Source organism: Panthera onca, chromosome A2, assembly GCF_046562875.1.
Source record: "Panthera onca isolate mPanOnc1 chromosome A2, mPanOnc1 haplotype 2, whole genome shotgun sequence".
In the NCBI taxonomy this organism is placed as follows: Eukaryota; Metazoa; Chordata; class Mammalia; order Carnivora; family Felidae; genus Panthera; species Panthera onca.
In genome coordinates this window covers 156,269,179-156,290,013 of record NC_138340.1, presented here as the reverse complement: position 1 = coordinate 156,290,013, position 20,835 = coordinate 156,269,179, and the positions used below count along the sequence as shown (strand labels likewise).

Below are 20,835 nucleotides of genomic sequence, written 5' to 3'. Positions count from 1 at the left end.
AAGATAACCAACTGGACAATATATAGCCCCAGAAAGTGAATTATTAAACCATATGAATCAAGAATTTAAAACAAGCATGACAAATATGAAGATGTGCAAAATAAACAGGAATGTAAAAGATGTTAGCACATAAGAACACATAGGGCCAACTTATTGGAGGTCTTAACAGCAGCATACCTCGCATATTTTACATCAGCATGCCCAAGTGTTTTATTATGGGGAAGAATGTTCATGTTACCTGATGCTCTAAGAGAAACGAATGCCTCATATAAACACTGAGAGTTTTTGTCCAATAGGAACTAATATTATTTTCCTAAAGTAATGACTCATCATCAGGGTTGGGTTTTTTTTCCTGTTTTTATAAAAATAAGATTTTGGCTAATACATTTATAATCCAGATAAGACCTGGGAAATTCTCTCTTCTGGAAAAACTAGGTGGAATTTCCTAGAGCTTATAAATTGCCTAGGGCTTCTAAAAGCTATAGAAATCCAAAATCCTTCCCGAGATTTCTGACCATTCCCATGGACGACTGTTTTCTTCTCTAACCTTGACTATAAAGCAGAGGTCTTTTTTATTCCTTCAACAAAATCATGAACATCAAACATTGGAGAGTTTAGTAGAAGTGATGAAGATTTGGGGAGGGCTACAAAGGAATCACGTGAGGCAGAACACTGATTTTCACCACTTCCGTCCCATCCTTAATCGAGACCACCCCTTCCAAGGCTTTCCAGGGTATCCAGTTCTTCTACGTGCATGATACATGTTTCTAACTTTTAATTTACAGTGTTTTTTACTTTTATTGTGGCGATAAAATATATATACCATAAAACTTACCATTTTCAAGTCTACAGCTCAGTGGCATTAACTATGTTGACATTGATGCACAGCTGTCCCCACCATCCCTCCCTAGAAATTTTTCATCTCCCCCAATTGAAACTTTGTATCCATTAAACACTAACTCCCACCCCTCCCCCACTCTGGGTCAGGACCCGCCATTGTACCTTCTGTCTCTATGAATCTGACCCCTACCACCCCCCCCCAGATACCTCATAAGTGGAATCATACACTATGTGTCCTTTTGTGACTGGTTTATGTCACTGACCATAATGTGCTCAATGTTCACCCATGTTGTGGCATGGGTCAGAATTTCATTCCACTTTAAGTCTGAAGAATATTCCATTTCATGTGTATATCACATTATGTTATCAATTTATCTGTTGATTGGATGGGTTGTTTCCACCTTTTGGCAATCGGAAATAACGTTGCCATGAACATTGGTGTGTTGAGATCTGTTCAAATCCCTGCTTTCGCTTCTTTGGGGAATATATCCAGAAGTAGAATTGCTGCGTCATGTGGTAATTTTATGTTTCAATTTTTGAGGAACTGTCATACTATTTTCCACAGCTATTCCAAAACAGCGCACTCTTTTATCTTCCATCAGCAATGCAAAAGGGTTCCCGTATCTTTACCACCTCATCAACACTTGTTATTTTCTGTCTTGTTTACTTACTATTATCCACACTAATATTATCCTTCAATATTATCCTTTAACATTATCCGCACGAATAGGTATGATGTTCTTGAATTTTTGAAATTAATGGGAATGCATAGTGAGGTTCTCTTTTATTTTTACTGCTGCTGTTATTTTAAGCATACTATTTTTCAAACCTCAAGTCAAGTCAATATTGGTCTCCAAAATTTTGGCAGGTAGACTTCATCTATAAAATCCACTCTGTACCTTTTTGAAAACTAGACAGTCTTTCCTCACATGAACTGGACATCAGAAAAACACGATTCTAGCTTGGGTCTTGCTACAGTCTGTAAGTAAGGATCCGGTGAATCAGATTATGCCTTGGGGACAAGTCTTCATGAAGCGAGCGCAGGTCACATGCTAGCCCCTGGTCACCCCACAGCTCACCTGGAGTGTGATTCTACAAGAAGTAAAGAGCACCAACTGAAATTCAACAGGGGCTTGTTTAAAATTTGCAGCTGGTGGGTGAGAGGGGGCCAGAAAGGGCTTCTGGGCTTCCTTCTGTGTAGGGCGGGGGCCTCACGAGCGAGAGGCCACCTGCTCTTTCTGAGCTGAGTGGCTATGACAGTGCAGTCTTGTGGAATCACAGACGAGCACGGAAGTACAGAGAGGTCTGGTGGGTGCTGGTTGACTCGAGAGTCAAGGGGGAATTCTCCGTATCTTTTTGAGACATGTACCCCTTCCCGCACATCTGTTTTGACCATAAGGTCAACACTATCTGACTAATGAATCAGACTTGGAGTTCAGTCCACAGTCTTGTTGATATCAGTACTTTGAAAAATGTTTCATTTGTTAAGAACATTCAAAGGTCAGCTTCTCTTCCATCTCTATGATAAGGATCTTGGTATCTGAGCATCCGCGGGTTCCATCAGAGGATAACTAAACTAAGATAGAGACAGGGAAGCGACAGTTGTACAAATGAAGGAAATGCCCAGGATCTGGAATTGAAAAGCCCACATCAGGAGTGTGCTTCTATTTCCTGGACTCATCTGCTCCCAAGAGATAAAAGTCCACAAAACTGAGAAACCTGGTAGCCATGGCAGGTCAGGGAGTGAGGGACTATTCTCCAGCTCAATGCTCTGGCGTTCTCAGGGAAAAGCTAGCACTCTGAGCCTCTTCACCAGCCGATAGCCGGGTCTTCCTGGGATGCCAATCTTCCTACAGGTTTTTTAGGTCCAGAATCTCATTTGGCTCATTCTTCATTTCTTTCTTATTTCTACAATAGGGCATTGCCCAGTGGAACTGGGTTCAGGGGACAGGTTCACACCCTAGTTTCTCTGATTTTTCTTTTTTTTTCTTTTTTTTTTTTTTTAATTTTTTTTTAACGTTTATTTATTTTTGAGACAGAGAGAGACAGAGCATGAATGGGGGAGGGTCAGAGAGAGAGGGAGACACAGAATTGAAACAGGCTCCGGGCTCTGAGCTGTCAGCACAGGGGCCCGATGCGGGGCTCGAACTCACGGGCCGCGAGATCGTGACCTGAGCCGAAGTCGGCGCTCAACCGACTGAGCCACCCAGGCGCCCCTCTCTGATTTTTCTTTGAGGTTATTACTCCTCTGTGTACACGTCCCCTGGGGATCCAGTATGCTCCTTCGAACTCCCTCACTGTCCTCCAGTTTTGAGAGACTCCCCACCTCCTACAGAAAGCTATATTCCTGTTATAAAGGGAAACAAGCCCCAAATGGAGCCATTTGTCCCTGGACAGCAAACGAAGACTTAACTACAGTTTCAACCTGTCCCAGGAATGTGATCTTTAACAGTCTCTGAAATGTCCTGATCCCTGAGAAGGAGGTCATCTGCATGATAAAAACTCTGTCTTCCCTTGCCACCCAAAGGTGTCCTGTCTTTTGCCCATTTTTAATTGGATTATTTGATTTTTTGGTGTTGAGTTATATAAGGTCTTTATATATTTGTGATACCGACCCTTTACCAGGGAGGTCATGTGCAAATATCTTCTTGCCTTCAGTAGTTTGTCTTTTAGTTTTGTTGGTTGTTTCCTTCACTTTGCAGAACACTAACTCGAAGGAATACATGCATCTCTATGTTTATCGCAGCATTATTTATAATAGCAAAATTATGGAAGCAGCCCGAGTGTCCATTGATAGATGAATGGATAAAGAAGAAATGGTGTGTGCGCACACACACACACACACACACACACACACACACTGGAATATGAGCCATAAAACAGAATGAAATCTTGCCATTTGCAACAACATGGATGAATCTAGAGAGTATAATGCTAAGCAAGATAAGCCAGTCAGAGAAAGACAAATACCATATGACCTCACTCATATGTGGAATCTAAGAAACAAAACAAATGAGTATAGGGGAAAAAAAAGAGAGAGAAAGGCAAAGCAAGAAACAGACTGTTAACTATAGAAAACAAACTGATGGTTGCCGGAGGGGAGGTGGGTGGGGGGACGGGTGAAACAGGTGAATCTCGGAGGAAGAGTCCGCTTATTTTGATGAGCACTGAGAAGTGGATAGAACTGTTGAATCACTATACTGTATACCTGAGAGAAATATAACACTGTATGTTAACTACACTGGAATTAAAATTAAAAAAAAAAAAAAAAGAAGAAGAAAGAAAAAAGAAAGTACCCTGAACTCACACCACTCTCCTTTCTTTTGCTAATAACTTCCTTTCCCCACCCTTCCTTCTAGAACAACCTTAGATTTTGTACAACTCCTCGGAGCATCGCCCTACTTGCTCAATGGGATGCTGCCCCATGCATTAACTGCTTAATAAAGCCAGTTAGATCTTCAAATTCACTTGGGTTGAATTTTATTTTTCAGCACTCGTATTCTTGTAGCGGCTTAAGTAATTAATCCGCCTGACAAATTACAAAGCCTTTCTAACCCCCTTTCCCAGTCATCCTCTGCTCTTTCTGCCTTCCTGCATCTTCTGTGTCCCATTGGAACCACAGTGCCTTCTTTCAATAAACTGAAAGTGTTTATATTGTCAGCTGTGCCAGGAAGGTTTCCAGTAAATTCCCTGGATCCCATATTCTCATTGTCCCCGGAGCCCTCCCTGTTTCCTGTGTGGTATTTCCCAGCAGAATGTAGTACTGACTCCAACTCCTTTGAATGACTGTATTGGCTTCTTCCCCACGTTCTACTTTTTTGCCCAGTGCGAACAAGGGAAGCAAATGGAACTCACATTTCCGACGAGAAGGCTAAATGGTATCGCCATGTGGGAAAACGGTGTGGCCCCTTTTGATAAAGTGAAATGAGTACTTACCATATAATCCAGCAATCTCACTCCTGGGTATTTAGCCAACAGAAAATAAAAAGTATATGTCCACACCAAAGTCTCGTACCAGAATGCAATAACCCAAATCTAGAAACAACCCATGGGTCCATCAACATGTAAGTAGATATACAGATTGTGGCAGGGTCACACAATAAAAAAATACATAGAATAAAAAAAGAATGATTTACTAACACACATAACGATAAGGATGAATAACAAAAGCACGTGTTAGGTGAAAGATGCTGGTCGCAAAAGAGCGTACGATTCCATTTATACGAGTTCAAGAACAAGCACATCTGATCTATGATGATAGGCATGGAGCAGTGATTGATTACCTGTAGAATGGGTATTGACTGCAAGAGGACTGAGACCAAGAGGTGATGACAAGTCTGCATCTTGGGGTGGTGTTGCTAGTTTTTCCATTTGACAAAATGTATATAACTAACATTTATATTATGCATTTCACTTCATGTAATAAAAGATGTATCCCGCGATCCAGTGTCAACAACCATTAATATATTTTTGAATCATTCTTCCAAACAGAATTCTTTCTAAAATTACTTGTGAAATCTACATGTTATCAGATGTTCACAGAACTCCCTAAACTGTCCTTAAAAAAGGAAGAACACATATTCGTGCATATCCAAAAGGCACCACTTCTGGGCATTAACCTACCAATGTTGAAGTGCAAGTGTGTGCCTGGCTTGATTGCCTGCAAGTCCCTAGGGAGCCCCAAGATTTACTGCTTATTGTTCCTGAATCACCTTCCATCTGAGGCTGAACCCAACCAGGGTTGACTCCTGAAGATTTCCATCTGCTGAGTTGCATCAGGGACTTGCATTTCTTCTCAGATACCAGGAAAACTGGCCTTGTCTGCTGCTTCCGGGGGTCAGGACTGGGGGAGATGGGGTGTTTGCCACAAGATACCATCTGCTGCCCTGTGCTCTGCTTTTGTAACCACTGGTGCAGGGTGTCTTCCCTGGTGCCCTTGTGCTCAGCCCTTAGTGGTTCCTCAGGGAATAAGGGACAGTGTCCTCAGGGCCATCCTGCCAGGGAAGTCCCCCAGCAAAATTCCCTGGGGGACCATGGCCACTGTTCCCAGGACCATTTCTCTGGCTCCCCCTCCTACAGTTCTCCTCTTCATTTTGCATGTTCTCTCCATGGCGTTTCTGTCTTCGCAGCCCCAGCACCCTTTCTAGAGGACTTGGCTGCTTCATGGCGTGAAGGAGAGTTTGCTGCCTAGGGAAGGCTGAGCCCTGATTCATATACGGCCCTGTGACTCATTCCTCCTCTAATGCCCATGGGGTCCCTGCAGCGCATTAACTATACTTTCCGTATCTTGGGGTAGGATATTGTCTGTTTAAAGAATAAATGAATGGGGGCACCTGGGTGGCTCAGTTAAATGTCTGGCTGTTGATTTCTGCTCAGGTCATGATCTCACAATTCGTGGGTTCGAGCCCTGCATCCAGCTCAGCACTGACAGTGCGGGACCTGCTTGGGATTCTCTCTCTCTCTCTCTCTCTCTCTGCCCCTCCCTGATCTCACACACTCTCTCTCTCCAAATAAATAAAAAACTTTAAAAAAGAATAAACGAATGAATTAGTAAATGAATAAATAAATAGGTGTATAACCAATATGATAAATGCAACTAGCCTTGAACGCTAATGCTGATTTATCTAATTGAAAACTTAAGTCTATCTGCCTTATTCCCAAGAAATATAGTATCTGCCTCATAAAGTGTCCCCTACATCATCCCTCCTGCTGCTTGTTCAAGAACCCTCGGGTCTTAGCTTCTGAAAAGTCAGTCCTTTACAGGTTCCTCTGTAGCCTCATCTGGTCGCTCACTTGGCCATACTTGTCCCACCCTTGGTTGGGGTCCACAGCCACATTCCGTGGCACCTGACAATATTTCCTTAATACCACAGCCCCGGATATCCCCGTGCAAATTTTCTATTCTGCAAATTAAAGTTAGCTTCTGACCTCTGCTCCTGGGAAGACGCTGCAGCCTGGCCCCCCGCCCCTGTGGGCAGGAAGGGCTGCGGGAAAGCCTGGGGGCAGAGCAGCCTCGAGTTCCGGGCAAGGGCAGGAAGCACCTGCAAAGCCATGGATGAGCTGCTGGGGCAGGGGTGCATGGCTGGGTCTCTCAGCTGCTCTGCCAGGGTCTTTGGAGCAAGTACGATCTGTCAGGAGTCTCAGCTGAGAATCAGTTCTTCACAAAGCCTGTCTTCTCTGAAGGAAGCTTGTTACAGATGGAAATCAGTAACTCCGCTCCGCTTTCCAGGCTCTGTCGGTACGACAGGCGGTACAAGTGACCAGAGACGGGCTCACACTGCAGAGCCATGCTCTGTCTCATCTCTGGGATGTAGCACCTAGGGCTTTGGGTGACTTCTGGGTTCTTGTGCCCTGTGGGTGGAGACAGAGGCCAGAAAGAGAATGAGGCAGAAGTTTGGAACCGGTCTTAGATAAAGGGGGTGGGAAAGGAATGTCCCCCACACTCTCAGGACACACCTGCTCCCAGGAGTAGGTGATCAAAAGTCACCCAGCGGAAGATCCTGCTGCCTGTGGCAGGGGGCAGGGGGAGGGGAGGCCTCTCCCCTTTGGGCATCTGGACGTTAGTAGCCCAGGAAGGAGACCCTGTGATGTCACAGTGTTGGGTGGCACCCGCAGGTTCAGGAGCACCCCTGCAGGAGGGAGTGGGAAGCCCTAGTGCCCCCCGCCGCCCATACGCGATGCCCCGGGGCTCAGCCCCTGGCCTTTACGCTCTACTGGAATATGGCAGCTGCAGAGGGACCCTCCGAGAGTAAGGGCCTCAGGGCACCAGGCCAAGGGTCCGGCAGGACCCGCTCTCCTCCCCGCGGCCACATCGCAGCCACAGTCCGGAGGCGCGTCGACTCTGTGACTCGCACTTCGGAGCCTGACGACTTAACGCTGGGAATAAAGGGACCAAAAAAAAGAAACAACCTGGGAGCGTCAGTGTGGAGAGGAGCCCACGTGAGGAGGAGAGACCTGAAACCTGACAGGACATTTCAGCGCAAGGGAAGGAGGACGGACGAGGACACTAAGTGCCCAACCCATTGTCCACTGGCTCTGAGCTGGTGGCAGCGGAGGCCCGTTTGCTGCCTGTGTGGTTTAGAGCAGGTGTCTCTGCAGATCTGAAGCTCCAGGTCGAGGCTTGAGTGAGAAGAAAAGAGAAATCGGAGAAGGACAGCTGGGTTACAGAATAAAAGAACGGGCGAAGACACACACACACTTATGTCTCGAACCCATTTCCCAAAGGCTGGTCTCCTCCTTCCCTTTGCAGCTGGCTTTGGCGCCGGGACCTCACCTGGAAGCCCCTTCTCCGATTCCCCAAAGCTCAGTGCTGACCCTGAGTGTCGACAGCGATGACTCAGGGACCCCTTGGTTCCTGAGGACCACAGCTCAGAAACCGTGGGCCTGCCGGGTCCGGAGCAAGACACCGCCCGTGAGGACCCCGTTCTTCTCCTCTGGTCCTCTGTAGGGCATGATTTGTGGGGACACAGTGTTTGTTTAGAGGATCCCTGTCAAACCTTAAACCAAACAATGCACTTTACAGCAGGCTAGTTTTATTTCATGATAAAACAGTCCTTAAAAAATACCGAATCCAGAGGTGATAATCTCTTTCAACCAGTTGACAGGGAAGAGTTGCATTCAGGTAAAAGAAACCCCACAGTCTAAGGATGTGCTTTGATAGGAGAGTTGCCACATTAGTTGAACCGGCACGTGGTTTTTTTGGTCTGAAACTTTGCTCAGGGGTCCTCACTGCCCCCTACAGGAGAGAGGAGGGAGCCTTTGTGTCAGTGCGGGCATTGGACTCCCCAGGACACAGGGCTCCGCTCAGCCCTTGGGGTCCCAAGGTGTGTGCAGAACTGGGGCCATTGCAAGGGGCGATGCCAGAAAATATGGGGTTCAGCACAGACAACCCCGAGTATACGGTCCTGCTCTGAAACGCTGGGGGGCCTTCTCCCCTTCCTGCCTGTTGCGGGCAACGATCCAGGGCCATCAGGCTCTCTGGCTGATAACGCAGGATGTGGAGACCTGAAGAATTAGGATTAAAGAGACAGAAGGAAAAAGAATCCAGCTTCAAAGTGTGAAACCCCGAGAGGAAGAGGAGCCTGCGCAGAGCTGAGTCCCTGGGTGTGCAGCAGAGAGTGGCCTTGAGGACAGCGATCCGAACCTCACGAGGGAGCCACTATCCTCAGTGGTAGGGACTGACAGGGCCCTGTGGTGAGGCAAGCAGGTGTTCTGCAAAGGGGCTCGGAGCGCGTCGGGAGCTGGGACCAGGGCTGAGATCCAGGGTCTCACCTGGGTGGAAGGAACAGGCAGAGAAAGGTACGCGTTGGCAGGAGGCTTGGCAGGGCCGCCGCGGCCAGAGTGCAGCGTGTCTCCTGAAAGAGTCCCCGGGGCCACGTGCCGATCGATCGGAAGCTACCGGAGGAACTGGAGGCGGACCCTTTCCGTCCCGCACTCAGCCGCGGGCACAGTCTGGCCCCGGGCAGAGCCAGGCCACAGGCTGTGGGCGTCTGTGCAGGGAACTGGGCCTTGCCGCATCCAGCGAACCGACCGGCACGTCGTGGCCTGGGGTTTCTGTCTGTCTGGGGTCCCACCGGAGATGTCGAGCTGAGCCGTGGTCGCCCCCACGGCTCCCCGGCTGCACCCAGGAAGTTTGTGCACGGGGAGCCGTTGGCTGTGCCGGGCTGTGTCCTTGCTGCTTGCACAGAGGTACACGGCGGAGTCCTCTGGCTGTAGGGCGGCCACGTGAAGGTGCAGGTGGGAGCTGTCTGAGCACTCGGGTGTGAAGCGACTGGGGACACTGTCATTTTCGGCGAGTTCCTTATAGTTGTAGGCAAACATGAGCTTCGGTGGCCTCTGAGCACTCTGTTTGTACCAGTACATAGCGTTATGTCCCAGATGTTGTTCGCACTTCAGGGTCCCCTTACTCCCTGTCGCTGCGACCAGGTGTTTTGGTGTCTGGGTAACTGCAGTGTCCCCGGGGACTGTTGGAAGAAAGGGGCAGAATTCACACAGAGAGTATTGCTGCAGCCCTTGGGACTTCGCATGGGATACAGGGGCTGCCCATCGGGACCCAAGACTCACCTGCTTCCAGGAGACAGAGAGCCACACAGCAGAGCAGCCTGAAGCCCATGGTGGAGTCAGGGCCAAGGTGAGCACCATGTAACTAGGTGTCCTGGGCAGGGAGCCAGGCTCTGGTCTCCTTGGCCTTGGTTGGTGGTTGGCCTGTGATGTCACCGTCCCAGACCCAGGGGGGTGTTTCTTCCTCCAGCTTCACACCTTGTCCTTGTACAGATTCTGGCAGAAGGTGGATTTGAATGGACTGGGATGCGCTATTCCTCTGACAGATGCTCCCCTGCTATTAGCTTCCATCCTCGTTTTTAGGCTCTCTCTCTATCCAGCTTCCTTCCAAGACCCCACTCGGCAACAGACCGTTTCCGCTTCAAGAGATCTCCTTCCTTCTCCGCTCAGTCATGCAGATGCTTCCCTCAGTGTCTAAGCCCCATGGAGCCCTTTTGCCCACCTCAGGGAGGAGGGAAATAGGAGGGCTGTGGTTCCGTTTGGGCCCAGTGCCCACCACTAAAAAGGCAGGACTGGATGCCAGCCAAGAGTCACACACTGGCGGGGGGGGGGGGGGGGGGGGAGGACGAGGGAGCAGCCATCCTCTGTCCCAGCACTGAGGGTACAAAGCTTGGCTGGGCTGAGAGCAAACAGGATGCTCAACGAGAACAACAGAAGGCATCCTGTGCAGGATGAAGGGAAATCAATTTGAAAATGATTTTAGTTTAGTATCTTTGAGGGACCTTCAACTGATGCTCCCAAATGACTCAAGGATGGAGCCCCAATTCACTCTTTTCCTCCTGACCCCTTCCCTCCCTTCAATCCCATCCCTTCCCTTCACCCCCGCCTCAGTTTCAATGGCGCCACAGCGCCTCCTTGTGGCCAAGGCAGCACATTTCCCAGATTGCGGGCTTCGAACCAGCCCAGTGGCGGCGCCGCAGAGGGCGCCCTATCCCTCATTCCACAGATGGGGAGCTGGAGGGGTTGGGGCTGTGATGACACCAGATCCACGGAAGTGTGAAGACGAAAGATGCCTCTGAAACAACAAAAAGTGTTGGCAACGTTGCCGTTCATCCGCATACCTAGGACATTCAATTCCTACTCATTTTTCTAGCGGAATAAAGTCTATCAGACTTTCCGGGTGGCCCATAAAACAAAAAATGTAAGGGTAGTATGGGTGAGAGTTTAAGCAAAGGCGTTGGATATTCTCCTCCTGAACAGGTTACGTATATGAGGGGCCTCTAATTCACTACAGGTGGAGATATTCCATTCTTAGGCAAGAACCTAAAATTAAACTTAGTTCAAAGGCTGGCATTGCTACTGTTGTATTTCTTACGCTGGACATCCACTGTAGCAAGAAGACACTCCTCTACAATGAAACCGCAAAAACTTGGGATTGTTTGGCTCCCAATAAGTAAACTTCCAAGGATTACAAAAGACAGTAGAATTTAAACTGAAACCTGGAACAATAGGTGGAAGAGAAAGGCGGGGTTGCCCAGAGAACAAAAGCGAACATAAGCATTTCCCAAAGCAAGGGGTGGGTGAAAGGGGAGTTTCGGGTACCTGAATTAGGGATGTGCCTGAAGGAGGAAAATGATGTAAAGCAAATCTGAGTTGCAGTGAAGAAGTAGAATGGTAAACGTGTAAGGAAATTCAAATAAACGTTATCTGTATAACGTAGAATAGTGTATGTTGCTTGAAGATCTAGAGAAAAGACATAACTGATCCCAAGACAGCTTGGATTGGGGCACAGAGTACTGAAAAGGAACCCCAAGGCTGAGTGTAAGGAAATCCTTTTTTTTCTTGTCTACTTCCTTATGTGTATGCTCAGGGTGGGACTCCAGAAGGCTGAGCAGAGGACATGTAGTAGGCTGGAGAGCTGAGCAGAGATTTCAGAAGGCACTCAGCTGGATGACATTGGCATTCAGACCCAGGTAAGATAAGAGACACTGGTGGATGTTCTGTGATGCCCATGGAGTCCGCTGAAAGGCCAGCCTCTAGTAATAATGACCGCATGCTGGGGCTCCCTACCAGGGAGGGCAAAACTGAAATAGATCCTAGCAAATCCTACATTAGAAACTGAAAGATTGAAATCTAATGTTCTTCAGGAGATCATAACATAAGCCAGAGCTTCTCTTCTGTATTGTCTATAATCTTTCAGGTAGAATATTTTATTTTTTTAATGTTTATTTATTTTTAAGAGAAAGAGAGAGACACAGAGTGTGAGTGGAGGAGGGGCAGAGAGAGAGGGAAACACAGAATGTGAAGCAGGCTCCAGGCTCTGAGCTGTCAGCACAGAACCTGACGTGGGGCTCGAACTCACCAGCCATGAGATCATGACCTGAGCCAAAGTGGGACACTTAACCGACTGAGCCACACAGGTGCCGCATCATGTAGAATATTTTCAAAGTCTCCGAGTTGTTTATTTCCTCCCCGAAACATCTCTCTTCTGATCCATACTGGTACCAGTGCTGTACCAAATACAAATTTGCTCATGTTATCTCGCTTAAGGTAGGGCCAACAACTAGCTACCGCATACAGATTTGTGTAGAAAGTCCTTTCAATGTTCAATGTCCTCTGCCACCTGGGTACTGCCTATTCTGGAGGAATCTTCAAGATGCTACTCGGTCAGACTTGGGAAGAATCGCCCCGGTCAGCCCTCCTGGAGGAGGAGTCTGTAGTGCACAAGCCTACCCCTGTGGGTGTTTAGGAGAACATAAGCAATCCAGAGTTTCTATTCTATATTGTCTTTCTTTCTCTCTAGTTTACCTATTGCCATGAACTTTCATGCTTCTCCAAATATTTTTCTATTCACCAGTGCACTCATTAATAATCTGAAGTTTCCTGTGGTCTTAGAAACGTTTGTCTTCGCCCCACTTTCCTCTAGGCTTTTGCTCATGGGACAATTTTAGTGAATAGCGTGTTTTCGGTCATAATGTTTGTACAGTAAGTATCAGCAAACAAATTCAAGGAAGGGCTTCTTCCACCAGTTAAGATCTTCTTGTTTCTGAAATCCTGAGTACTTCCGTGAATTTACTGGAAACCCCTGCTCTAGCTGATAAGTAGAATTCTGGGAGACTTCTGTGGGCATAAATAAAGAAGAACCTCACCGGGTGTATGGGCAGCCTGTACTACAGACTGGAAACTCCAGTCTAGGGGTCTCACGGGGGTGAATGGAGCCTCAGGGTCAAGACATAGCCCCTTCCGCAGCTTCCTGGCTGGGCCAGGGGGTTTGTGCACAGGGAGGCAGTGACTCTGCAACGCTGTGTTGGCTGCTGGCACAGAGATACACGGCGGAGTCACCTGTCTCCAGGGCGCTGACACGAAGGTTTAAACGAGCTTTGTCAGGAGATTCAGGTGAGAAACGCCTTGGAACTGTTTCATTGTGAATGAGTTCCTTATTATTGTAGGCAAACATGATCTTCAGCAATTTCTTGGAATCCTGCTTATACCAGTACATAGCATCATGGCTCAGCTTTTGTTCACATTGTAGGAACTTCTCAGTTCCCATCTGTGCGATGAGGTATTTGGGAGTCTGGGAAACTGATGTGTCCAGGGGGGCTGAGAAGGAAAGAAGCAGAATTCAGACAAGTCCCAGGAGGTAGGCTGTTGCTGGACACCTGGTGAACACAGGCTTAGAGACTCAAAGCTGCATCACAGCACCTGGACCGAGGACTCACCTGCTCCCAGGAGGCAGAGGACCACACAGCAGAGGAGGCCGGAGCCCATGGTGGAGACAGGCGGAGACCCACCAGGGGTTCCAGTCCTCAGAGGTAAGAGCCAGGCTGCAGTTGTCCACACCCTTCCTGGTGCCCTGCCTGTGATGTCACAGACTAGAATGACTTCCCCATTCTTGGGCTCTCTTCGTTTTTCATTTCTTGCACTACTCCTTTCAAAGACATTTTCATTCCTACTCCTTTCAAAGGAGTTTGGAATTTCTGGGGGTAGTTTGAATGGGGCAGGCATGTTGCCTTAAGGATCTTTCTCTGCCGGGGCACCTGGGTGGCTTAGCTGGTTGAGCATCAGACTCAAGCAACAGAGTCTGGGATCAGACCACCAGACTCAACCAACTGGGTTGTGGGATCGAGCCCTAACTCGGGCTCCACACTGAACATGGAGCCTGTTTGAGATTCTCTGTCTCTCTCTGTCTCTCTCTCTTTCTCTCTCTCTGTCCCTCTGCTCATGCTCTTTCTTTCTAAAACAATAAAAATAATTTTTAAAAAAGGATGTTTCTCTGCCTCCCTGCCTTTTCCCTCCTCCAGATCTGGTCTCAGAGTCTGGCTAGTTTCTCTTCTCTGGATCTTCTTCACAATAATTCAGGGTGATCCCACTCAAATCTTGGCTCCCTTGAATGTCTGATTTTTGCTCAGCAGCCCCTGTATAATTCTGTGCTGTGGGAGCTGTCCTGTGCACTGGCCTCTACCCACTGCATGCCAGTAGCACTCCCCAGCCCCAGCTGGGACAACAAAATGTCTCCAAAGTCACCAAATTGCCCTGGTGAGAACCACTGCCCTCTTGATTCCTTCCCTCCTTCCGCCCCACCCCCGCTTCAGGGTTCTGGAAAAGCCACAGCGCCTCCTAGTGGTCAGCAAAGCACACTTCTCAGACCTCAGGGCCCTCCGGGACCAGGCTCCAGCCAGCCCTTAAGAAACCGAAATCAGCAAGGGCCAGGCACTGGAGCAGGGAGCTACGACTGCCACAGAGGCAGCACGCGCACGCACGCATGCACACACAAACCGGCGACACTGTCAACTAGTGGTGAAACTTCTTCCAAGACAAGTGGTTCCTTTGTTGTTGTTGTTTTTCATTGAACACAGAACAAGCACCAGGGAAACAGTAGTGAACAAAACAGAAACAACTACCATCCTTCCTGGAACTTTTAGCATGTTTTGTTTGTTTGCAGTCATTGAATGGCTACTTAGTGCAAAGCACGAGTAAGGCAATATGCTCCCTCGCATGATGCTTATACTCTGATAGGAGCAAAAAGAAATTCACAGACTACTCTAGACTAGAGATAGAAAAATCTATGCCATATGGAAGTTAGGAATCTATTCAGCAGTAACACAGTTAAAAACTATCCTTCACATGACTTCCCATTTCCTCTATCTATAAAACAATGAGCTGAAATAAATAATTTCCAGGTCTTTTCCCAGTTGTAAAATTGTATGATGCTGAGGCACCTGGGTGGCTCAGCTGGTCAAGAGTCTGACTCTTGGTTTCGGCTCAGGTCATGATCTTGTGGCTTCATGGGTCTGAGCCCCACATCGGGCTCTGTGCCGGCAGGGCGAAGCCTGCTTGGGATTCTCTCTCTGCCTCTCTGCCCCTTCCCTACTTGTGCTGTCTCTGTCTCTCTCAAAATAAATAAATAAATAAACTTTAATTAAAACGTAAGATAAGATTGTATGACACTAACCAAGAGCACCCCTAGATGTTTGCTGAGCTAGTGAGGCTTATGCACCCAGTTCCCAAGCACCTACCTCATCGCACCTTGTAGCTTACAAGTGAAGCTTTGCAAAGAAAAGAAAGAAGGGAGAAGGATAAGAGATCAACATCCCAGAGAGAAAGGATAATCTGAAAAATCACTTTTCCCTGACTGTTACTGCCAATTTAATATCAGCAGCTAAGAAGCTAAGAAGAAAGAGGAGTCTGAGAAGGGAGAAGCTTGGAGGAATCACATGACCTTACTGGTCTGGGGAGCAATGTCTGTGTTCAGGGACTGCCTAAGAGAAGGTCTCGGTGAAGACTGAGGCCTTGGGGCCTCAAGTAGGAGTGGGGATTGACTGCAAATGAGGACAAAGGAAATTTGGGGGCAATGGAAGCGCTTCAGAACTGATTCATGGTGATAGTTGGCCAGTGCATAAATTTATTTAAAGTCACTGAGGGGCGCCTGGGTGGCGCAGTCGGTTAAGCGTCCGACTTCAGCCAGGTCACGATCTCACGGTCCGTGAGTTCGAGCCCCGCGTCAGGCTCTGGGCTGATGGCTCGGAGCCTGGAGCCTGTTTCCGATTCTGTGTCTCCCTCTCTCTCTGCCCCTCCCCCGTTCATGCTCTGTCTCTCTCTGTCCCAAAAATAAATTAAAAAAAAAAAAAAAAAGTTGAAAAAAAAAAATAAAGTCACTGAGTTGTACACTTGAAACAGGTAAATATTATGTTATGCAAATTATACTTTAATAAAGTAAAAATACTCCAGACGTTTAGTTTGGAACCTAAATCATCACATACTAGGAGCAAAAGTGAACAGCCATCAAAAAAACTAAAGCTTAGCTTCAATCCAGCTCAATTATCAACCAGATTAAGAAGATCTGGGGGCGTCTGGGTGGCTCAGTCGGTTGAGCGTCTGACTTCGGCTCAGGTCATGATCTCACCGTTTGTGAGTTCGGGCCCGGCGTCGGGCTCTGTGCTGACAGCTCAGAGCCTGTTTCGGATTCTGTGTCTCCCTCTCTCTGCTCCTCCCTTGTTCACACTTTGTCTGTCTCCCTCTCTCTCAAAAATAAATAAACATTAAAAATTAAAAAAAAAAAAAAAAAGATTTGCCTCTTCCAATATATCCTAGCTTAAGCAAAAAGGAATCCTCTCTACAGGAAAATATACCATTCAGTACTTGAGATTATATCTATAGTTTTTCATATACAATATCTAGCTTTCAAACACATTATCTATTGTGTGAGGAAACAACATCACATGGCCAAAAGCAAGAAGAGAAAACCAACAAAAGAAAAAGACCCAAGGGGTGCCTGGGTGGCTAAGTTGGTTAAGCATCTGACTCTTGGCTTCAGCTCAGGTCACGATCTCATGGTTTGTGATTTTGAGCCCCCACTGGGTTTTGTGATGACAGAATGGAGCCCGCTTAGGATTCTGTCTCCCTCTCTCTCTGCCCCTCCCCCACTTGCTCTCTATCTCTCTCTCTCTCAAAATAAATAAAACGAACTTAAAAAAAAAGAAACAGGGGCGGCTGGGTGTCTCAGTCGGTTAAGCGCCGCTGTCGGCTCAGGTCATGATCTCATGGTTCGTAGGTTGGAGCCCCACATCGGGCTCTGTGCTGACAGCTCAGAGCCTGGAGCCTGCTTCGGATCCTGTGTCTCCCTGTCTCTCTCCTCCTTCCCCACTCGTGCTCTGTTTCTCTCTGTCTCTCAAAACTACATAAACATTAAAAAAATTACAAAAAAAAAAAAAAAAGAAACAGAGCCAAAATGATTCAGATGGGAGTTGTCAGACACTGATATTAAAATAACTGTCGATAATATATTCAACAAAGTGAATGACAAATGGAGAATTTTAGTGGACAACTGGAAACTATAGTAAACATTTAAATGGAGACTGTAGAAACAAAATATACAAAATACCTATGATTAACAATTCAATATATGGGGTTAAAAGCAGAACAGATACAGCTGGGAAGAATAGGAAAAGTGGAAGATAAGCCAGAGGGAGATATCGAGGCCAAATCATGCACAGAAACAAAAAGGATGGACAATATGAAAAATATGTATATGAATTGGGCCATCATTATAGATAAATGGCTGCTCGTCAATCTAGAACTTTCTAGGGAGTCTGAGACAGACACAAAGCTTTATTTATTCGTTCTCATCCCCCCATTGGTGGAGGATTGTCCCATAGAGCATTAACACCCTGACACTTCTGGGTCGTGCATGTATAAGCTTCTAGTAGGCCATTCATGTGTCTCAACCACAGCCACAGAGCACTTCAGGAAGAAAGCTAGATACACTGCCCATATTTAAGAGGAGGTTCAATCCATATGAAGGGGTCAATGTCTGCTTGGAATAGCTGCATGAAATAGTTGTGGCTGGAATCAGGGGGGGAGCCAGGAAGATAGGTGGTGATACAATCGAGGCATTTCAAATAGCCTACACCCTACATTGTTTCAAGTCCAAATAATAAGGTCTTCAAGGTGGGGTTCAGCTGCAATCTGTACAAATACAGGGTCAGGGCTATAGGACTGCTGCTCTTACTGTACACAAAGCCATTACTGAGATTTATTATCTCCCTTATCACCAATTCTAGATTTTCTCCAACTTTGCCTAGCACTTCTGTGGTCTAAGATGTTTGTTTTGTGGGGTGACCCAGACATTCGTCTCTGAGGGTTTTGAGTCCCTTAGGTACATTTACTTTGTCGGGCCAAAATGGTTGCAATTGCAGAACTGTCATTATCACCAGGAATTTAGGCACCAAGAGATGTTTGAACTAGTTCTCTGAATTCCAGGTAAACCTTTCCCTGTTTCCATTATGTAGGAGCAACTCTGTCACCTCATGATAGTCAAGATCAATACCTCCATCCTTACCTATTGGGCTTCCATCAAAAGGAGCCCCAAATGACCAGGTACAGTCATAGTTTATGTTCATATGTCCTGTGGTGGAAGCACCCCTGTCTTAAAGAATCAGAACTTTTTATCTAGAAGACCCTAAAAATACAGGGAAAAGAAGCCTGGATTTGCAGCTGGATCACTGGGGGTGGTAATGAGAGGGATACCCATCCTCCCCCCACCCTTTGGCTTCTGGATTCATGGATTGAGTACATAGTTCCATATCTCAGCCCTCTGTACAAGTCATACCACATCCTAGAAAGTATCTCCTCAGCTTGAGGGTATTATATCTGAGCTAGCCCCTTAGCCAAACCTTTACTAGGTCCTTTCTTCATTTCTACAAGGTAAGATGCTTCTGAAGGACGTAGGACATGGAAACAAGAATGGATCCCACCACTACAGGTCCATGATTTCATTTCCTTAGCTGTAAAATGGGATCCTTTGGTCTGCAAAGTTGGTGGGATTCATGTCAGGAGGAAAGTCATTCTGCAGATGGTGGTGCTGTAGATGACCCTGTAGAAGACCCTGTAGATGGTGGTGCTGGCATGGCTATAACTTGAGTAAATGAATATTTCATGTGTTTATAACTGATATGATCTGCTCACACTTTTCTCGCCTCTATTCATTGCTTGAGCTCATCCTGACTTATTATGAGGAAATTCATTCTTTTCTACTGAAGTCTTCACTCTGCCTTTCCTGCTCCAGGCCTTCAAGAACACTGAGATCTTACTCAAAACCCAGGAAGTTAATCTGGATGCCCCATGTCAAGTTCAGGGTGACAAGTTCATTCATGCTCTGCTTCTAGATGCTACTTGATTTTTGCTGCCGAATTCGATCCTGCCCTGTCCTGCTATATTCTGGTGGTTCTCTCACTGGTTTAGACCTCTGTTGGCCTTGTCCCAATAGTGGACTCCATTGTTACTGTTCTCTTAACTCATTCTCATGTGAGTTAACAGCATTTCCCCAAACGCATCAAGTACTTACTGGGAAAGACTCGACAGTCCAGGCCCTTATGCTGAACTGCACGTCCTTCTGAAGATTCACTGTTGGAAATCCTCTATACTCTTACGGAAATACTAAAGCCCTTCCTCGATAACCATTTCTGATTCTATGAGTTAAAATGTTTTTTTCTAAGCTACTAAAACAAAACAAAATCCAAGATGCAAAAGGAAGTGAAGAGAAGACATAGGCCATGTGATGGTCTTTTCCTGGGCAACAATGCTCCCATCTTTGGAGGCCACAGTCAAGCCCTGTAGTGTCTATAAAAATTTGGCAAAAAATGCTCCCTGGCCATTCCTGCCAAAGATAAACTACTTTGGTGATTAAATTTCAGATATCTATTTGGAAACAGCTGAAAAAACAAGTCAAATCAGACTTTCTTGGGCAGCAAAAGCATTCTGGTAGCTGGAAAAGAGGCAGATACATGAGGGTTTGTGTGCAGGCTGGAGGTGTCTGTGCAAGGCTGTGGCTGAGCTGCTGGCACAGAGGTACGTGGCTGAATCTCCCAGCTCTGTGGGCTGGATCCGCAGAGTGGAGAATGATCCATCAGGCCTTTGACCTGAGGATCGATCCTTGATTGTTTCAGACTTCTCCAAGAGATTATCCTTGTAGAATAAAACTAGAAACTCCACTTTCTGTCCCAGGATCTGTCTGTACCAATGTACAGAACCCATAAATTGGGTCACGTCTCAGGATTACTCTCGTCCCCATCTCTGTGACCTGGTGGCTGGGGGTCTCCCTGACTTCAGGTTCTGTGCGTCCTGAGGGAGGAGAAAGAAGCCAGAGATTGAATAAGGAAATGGTTTGAAAGAGCCTCAGGTAAATCCAAGACGAGAAATTCCCAAAGATTCACCTGCTTCCAAGAGACTAAAACTCACCCAACATAAGAGCCAGGAATCCATGACGGGATTGGGAAGGAATGAGTTCTCTCCTAGAACAGGCTTCTGGGCATCAGAAACAGGAGGAGAATTCTGAGCTCCCATGGTTCCTAGTCAGTCTGACTGAGGCATTACATTTCCTGCAACGCCCACTTCCCCCCTGGAGCGCCCCCTACAGGAGAGAGGAGGGAGCCTTTGTGTCAGTGCGGGCATCGGACTCCCCAGGACACAGGGCTCCGCTCAGCCCTTGGGGTCCCAAGGCGTGTGCAGAACTGGGGCCATTGCAAGGGGCGATGCCAGAAAATATGGGGTTCAGCACAGACAACCCCGAGTATACGGTCCTGCTCTGAAACGCTGGGGGGCCTTCTCCCCTTCCTGCCTGTTGCGGGCAACGATCCAGGGCCTCAGGCTCTCTGGCTGATAACGCAGGATGTGGAGACCTGAAGAATTAGGATTAAAGGGACAGAAGGAAAAAGAATCCAGCCTCAAAGTGTCAAAGCCCGAGAGGAAGAGGAGCCTGCGCAGAGCTGAGTCCCCGGGTGTGCAGCAGAGAGTGGCCTCGAGGACAGCGATCCGAACCTCACGAGGGAGCCACTATCCTCAGTGGTAGGGACTGACAGGGCCCTGTGGTGAGGCAAGCAGGTGTTCTGCAAAGGGGCTCGGAGCGCGTCGGGAGCTGGGACCAGGGCTGAGATCCAGGGTCTCACCTGGGTGGAAGGAACAGGCAGAGAAAGGTACGCGTTGGCAGGAGGCTTGGCA

At 47.3% G+C, this 20,835-nt stretch overlaps 1 long non-coding RNA gene and 2 gene segments (V, D, J or C); all 3 read right to left on the bottom strand.

Moving 5' to 3' along the window:
* Positions 1-5,021: 5,021 nt before the first annotated feature.
* Positions 5,022-7,544, bottom strand: LOC132679623 (uncharacterized). The gene is made up of 2 exons (XR_009610253.3): positions 7,297-7,544; positions 5,022-7,191 (listed from the first exon to the last, which is right to left on the bottom strand). It is a non-coding gene; the product is annotated as an uncharacterized LOC132679623 (long non-coding RNA).
* A 1,579-nt stretch (positions 7,545-9,123) lies between these two features.
* On the bottom strand, positions 9,124-10,223 carry LOC132676158 (T cell receptor beta variable 4-2-like). The segment is given in 2 exon segments: positions 9,124-9,803; positions 9,904-10,223. Coding segments are annotated over 2 exon segments (618 nt in total).
* A 2,117-nt stretch (positions 10,224-12,340) lies between these two features.
* On the bottom strand, positions 12,341-20,447 carry LOC132676573 (T cell receptor beta variable 3-1-like). The segment is given in 4 exon segments: positions 12,341-13,440; positions 13,560-15,766; positions 16,007-19,959; positions 20,077-20,447. Coding segments are annotated over 2 exon segments (660 nt in total).
* Positions 20,448-20,835: the final 388 nt, after the last annotated feature.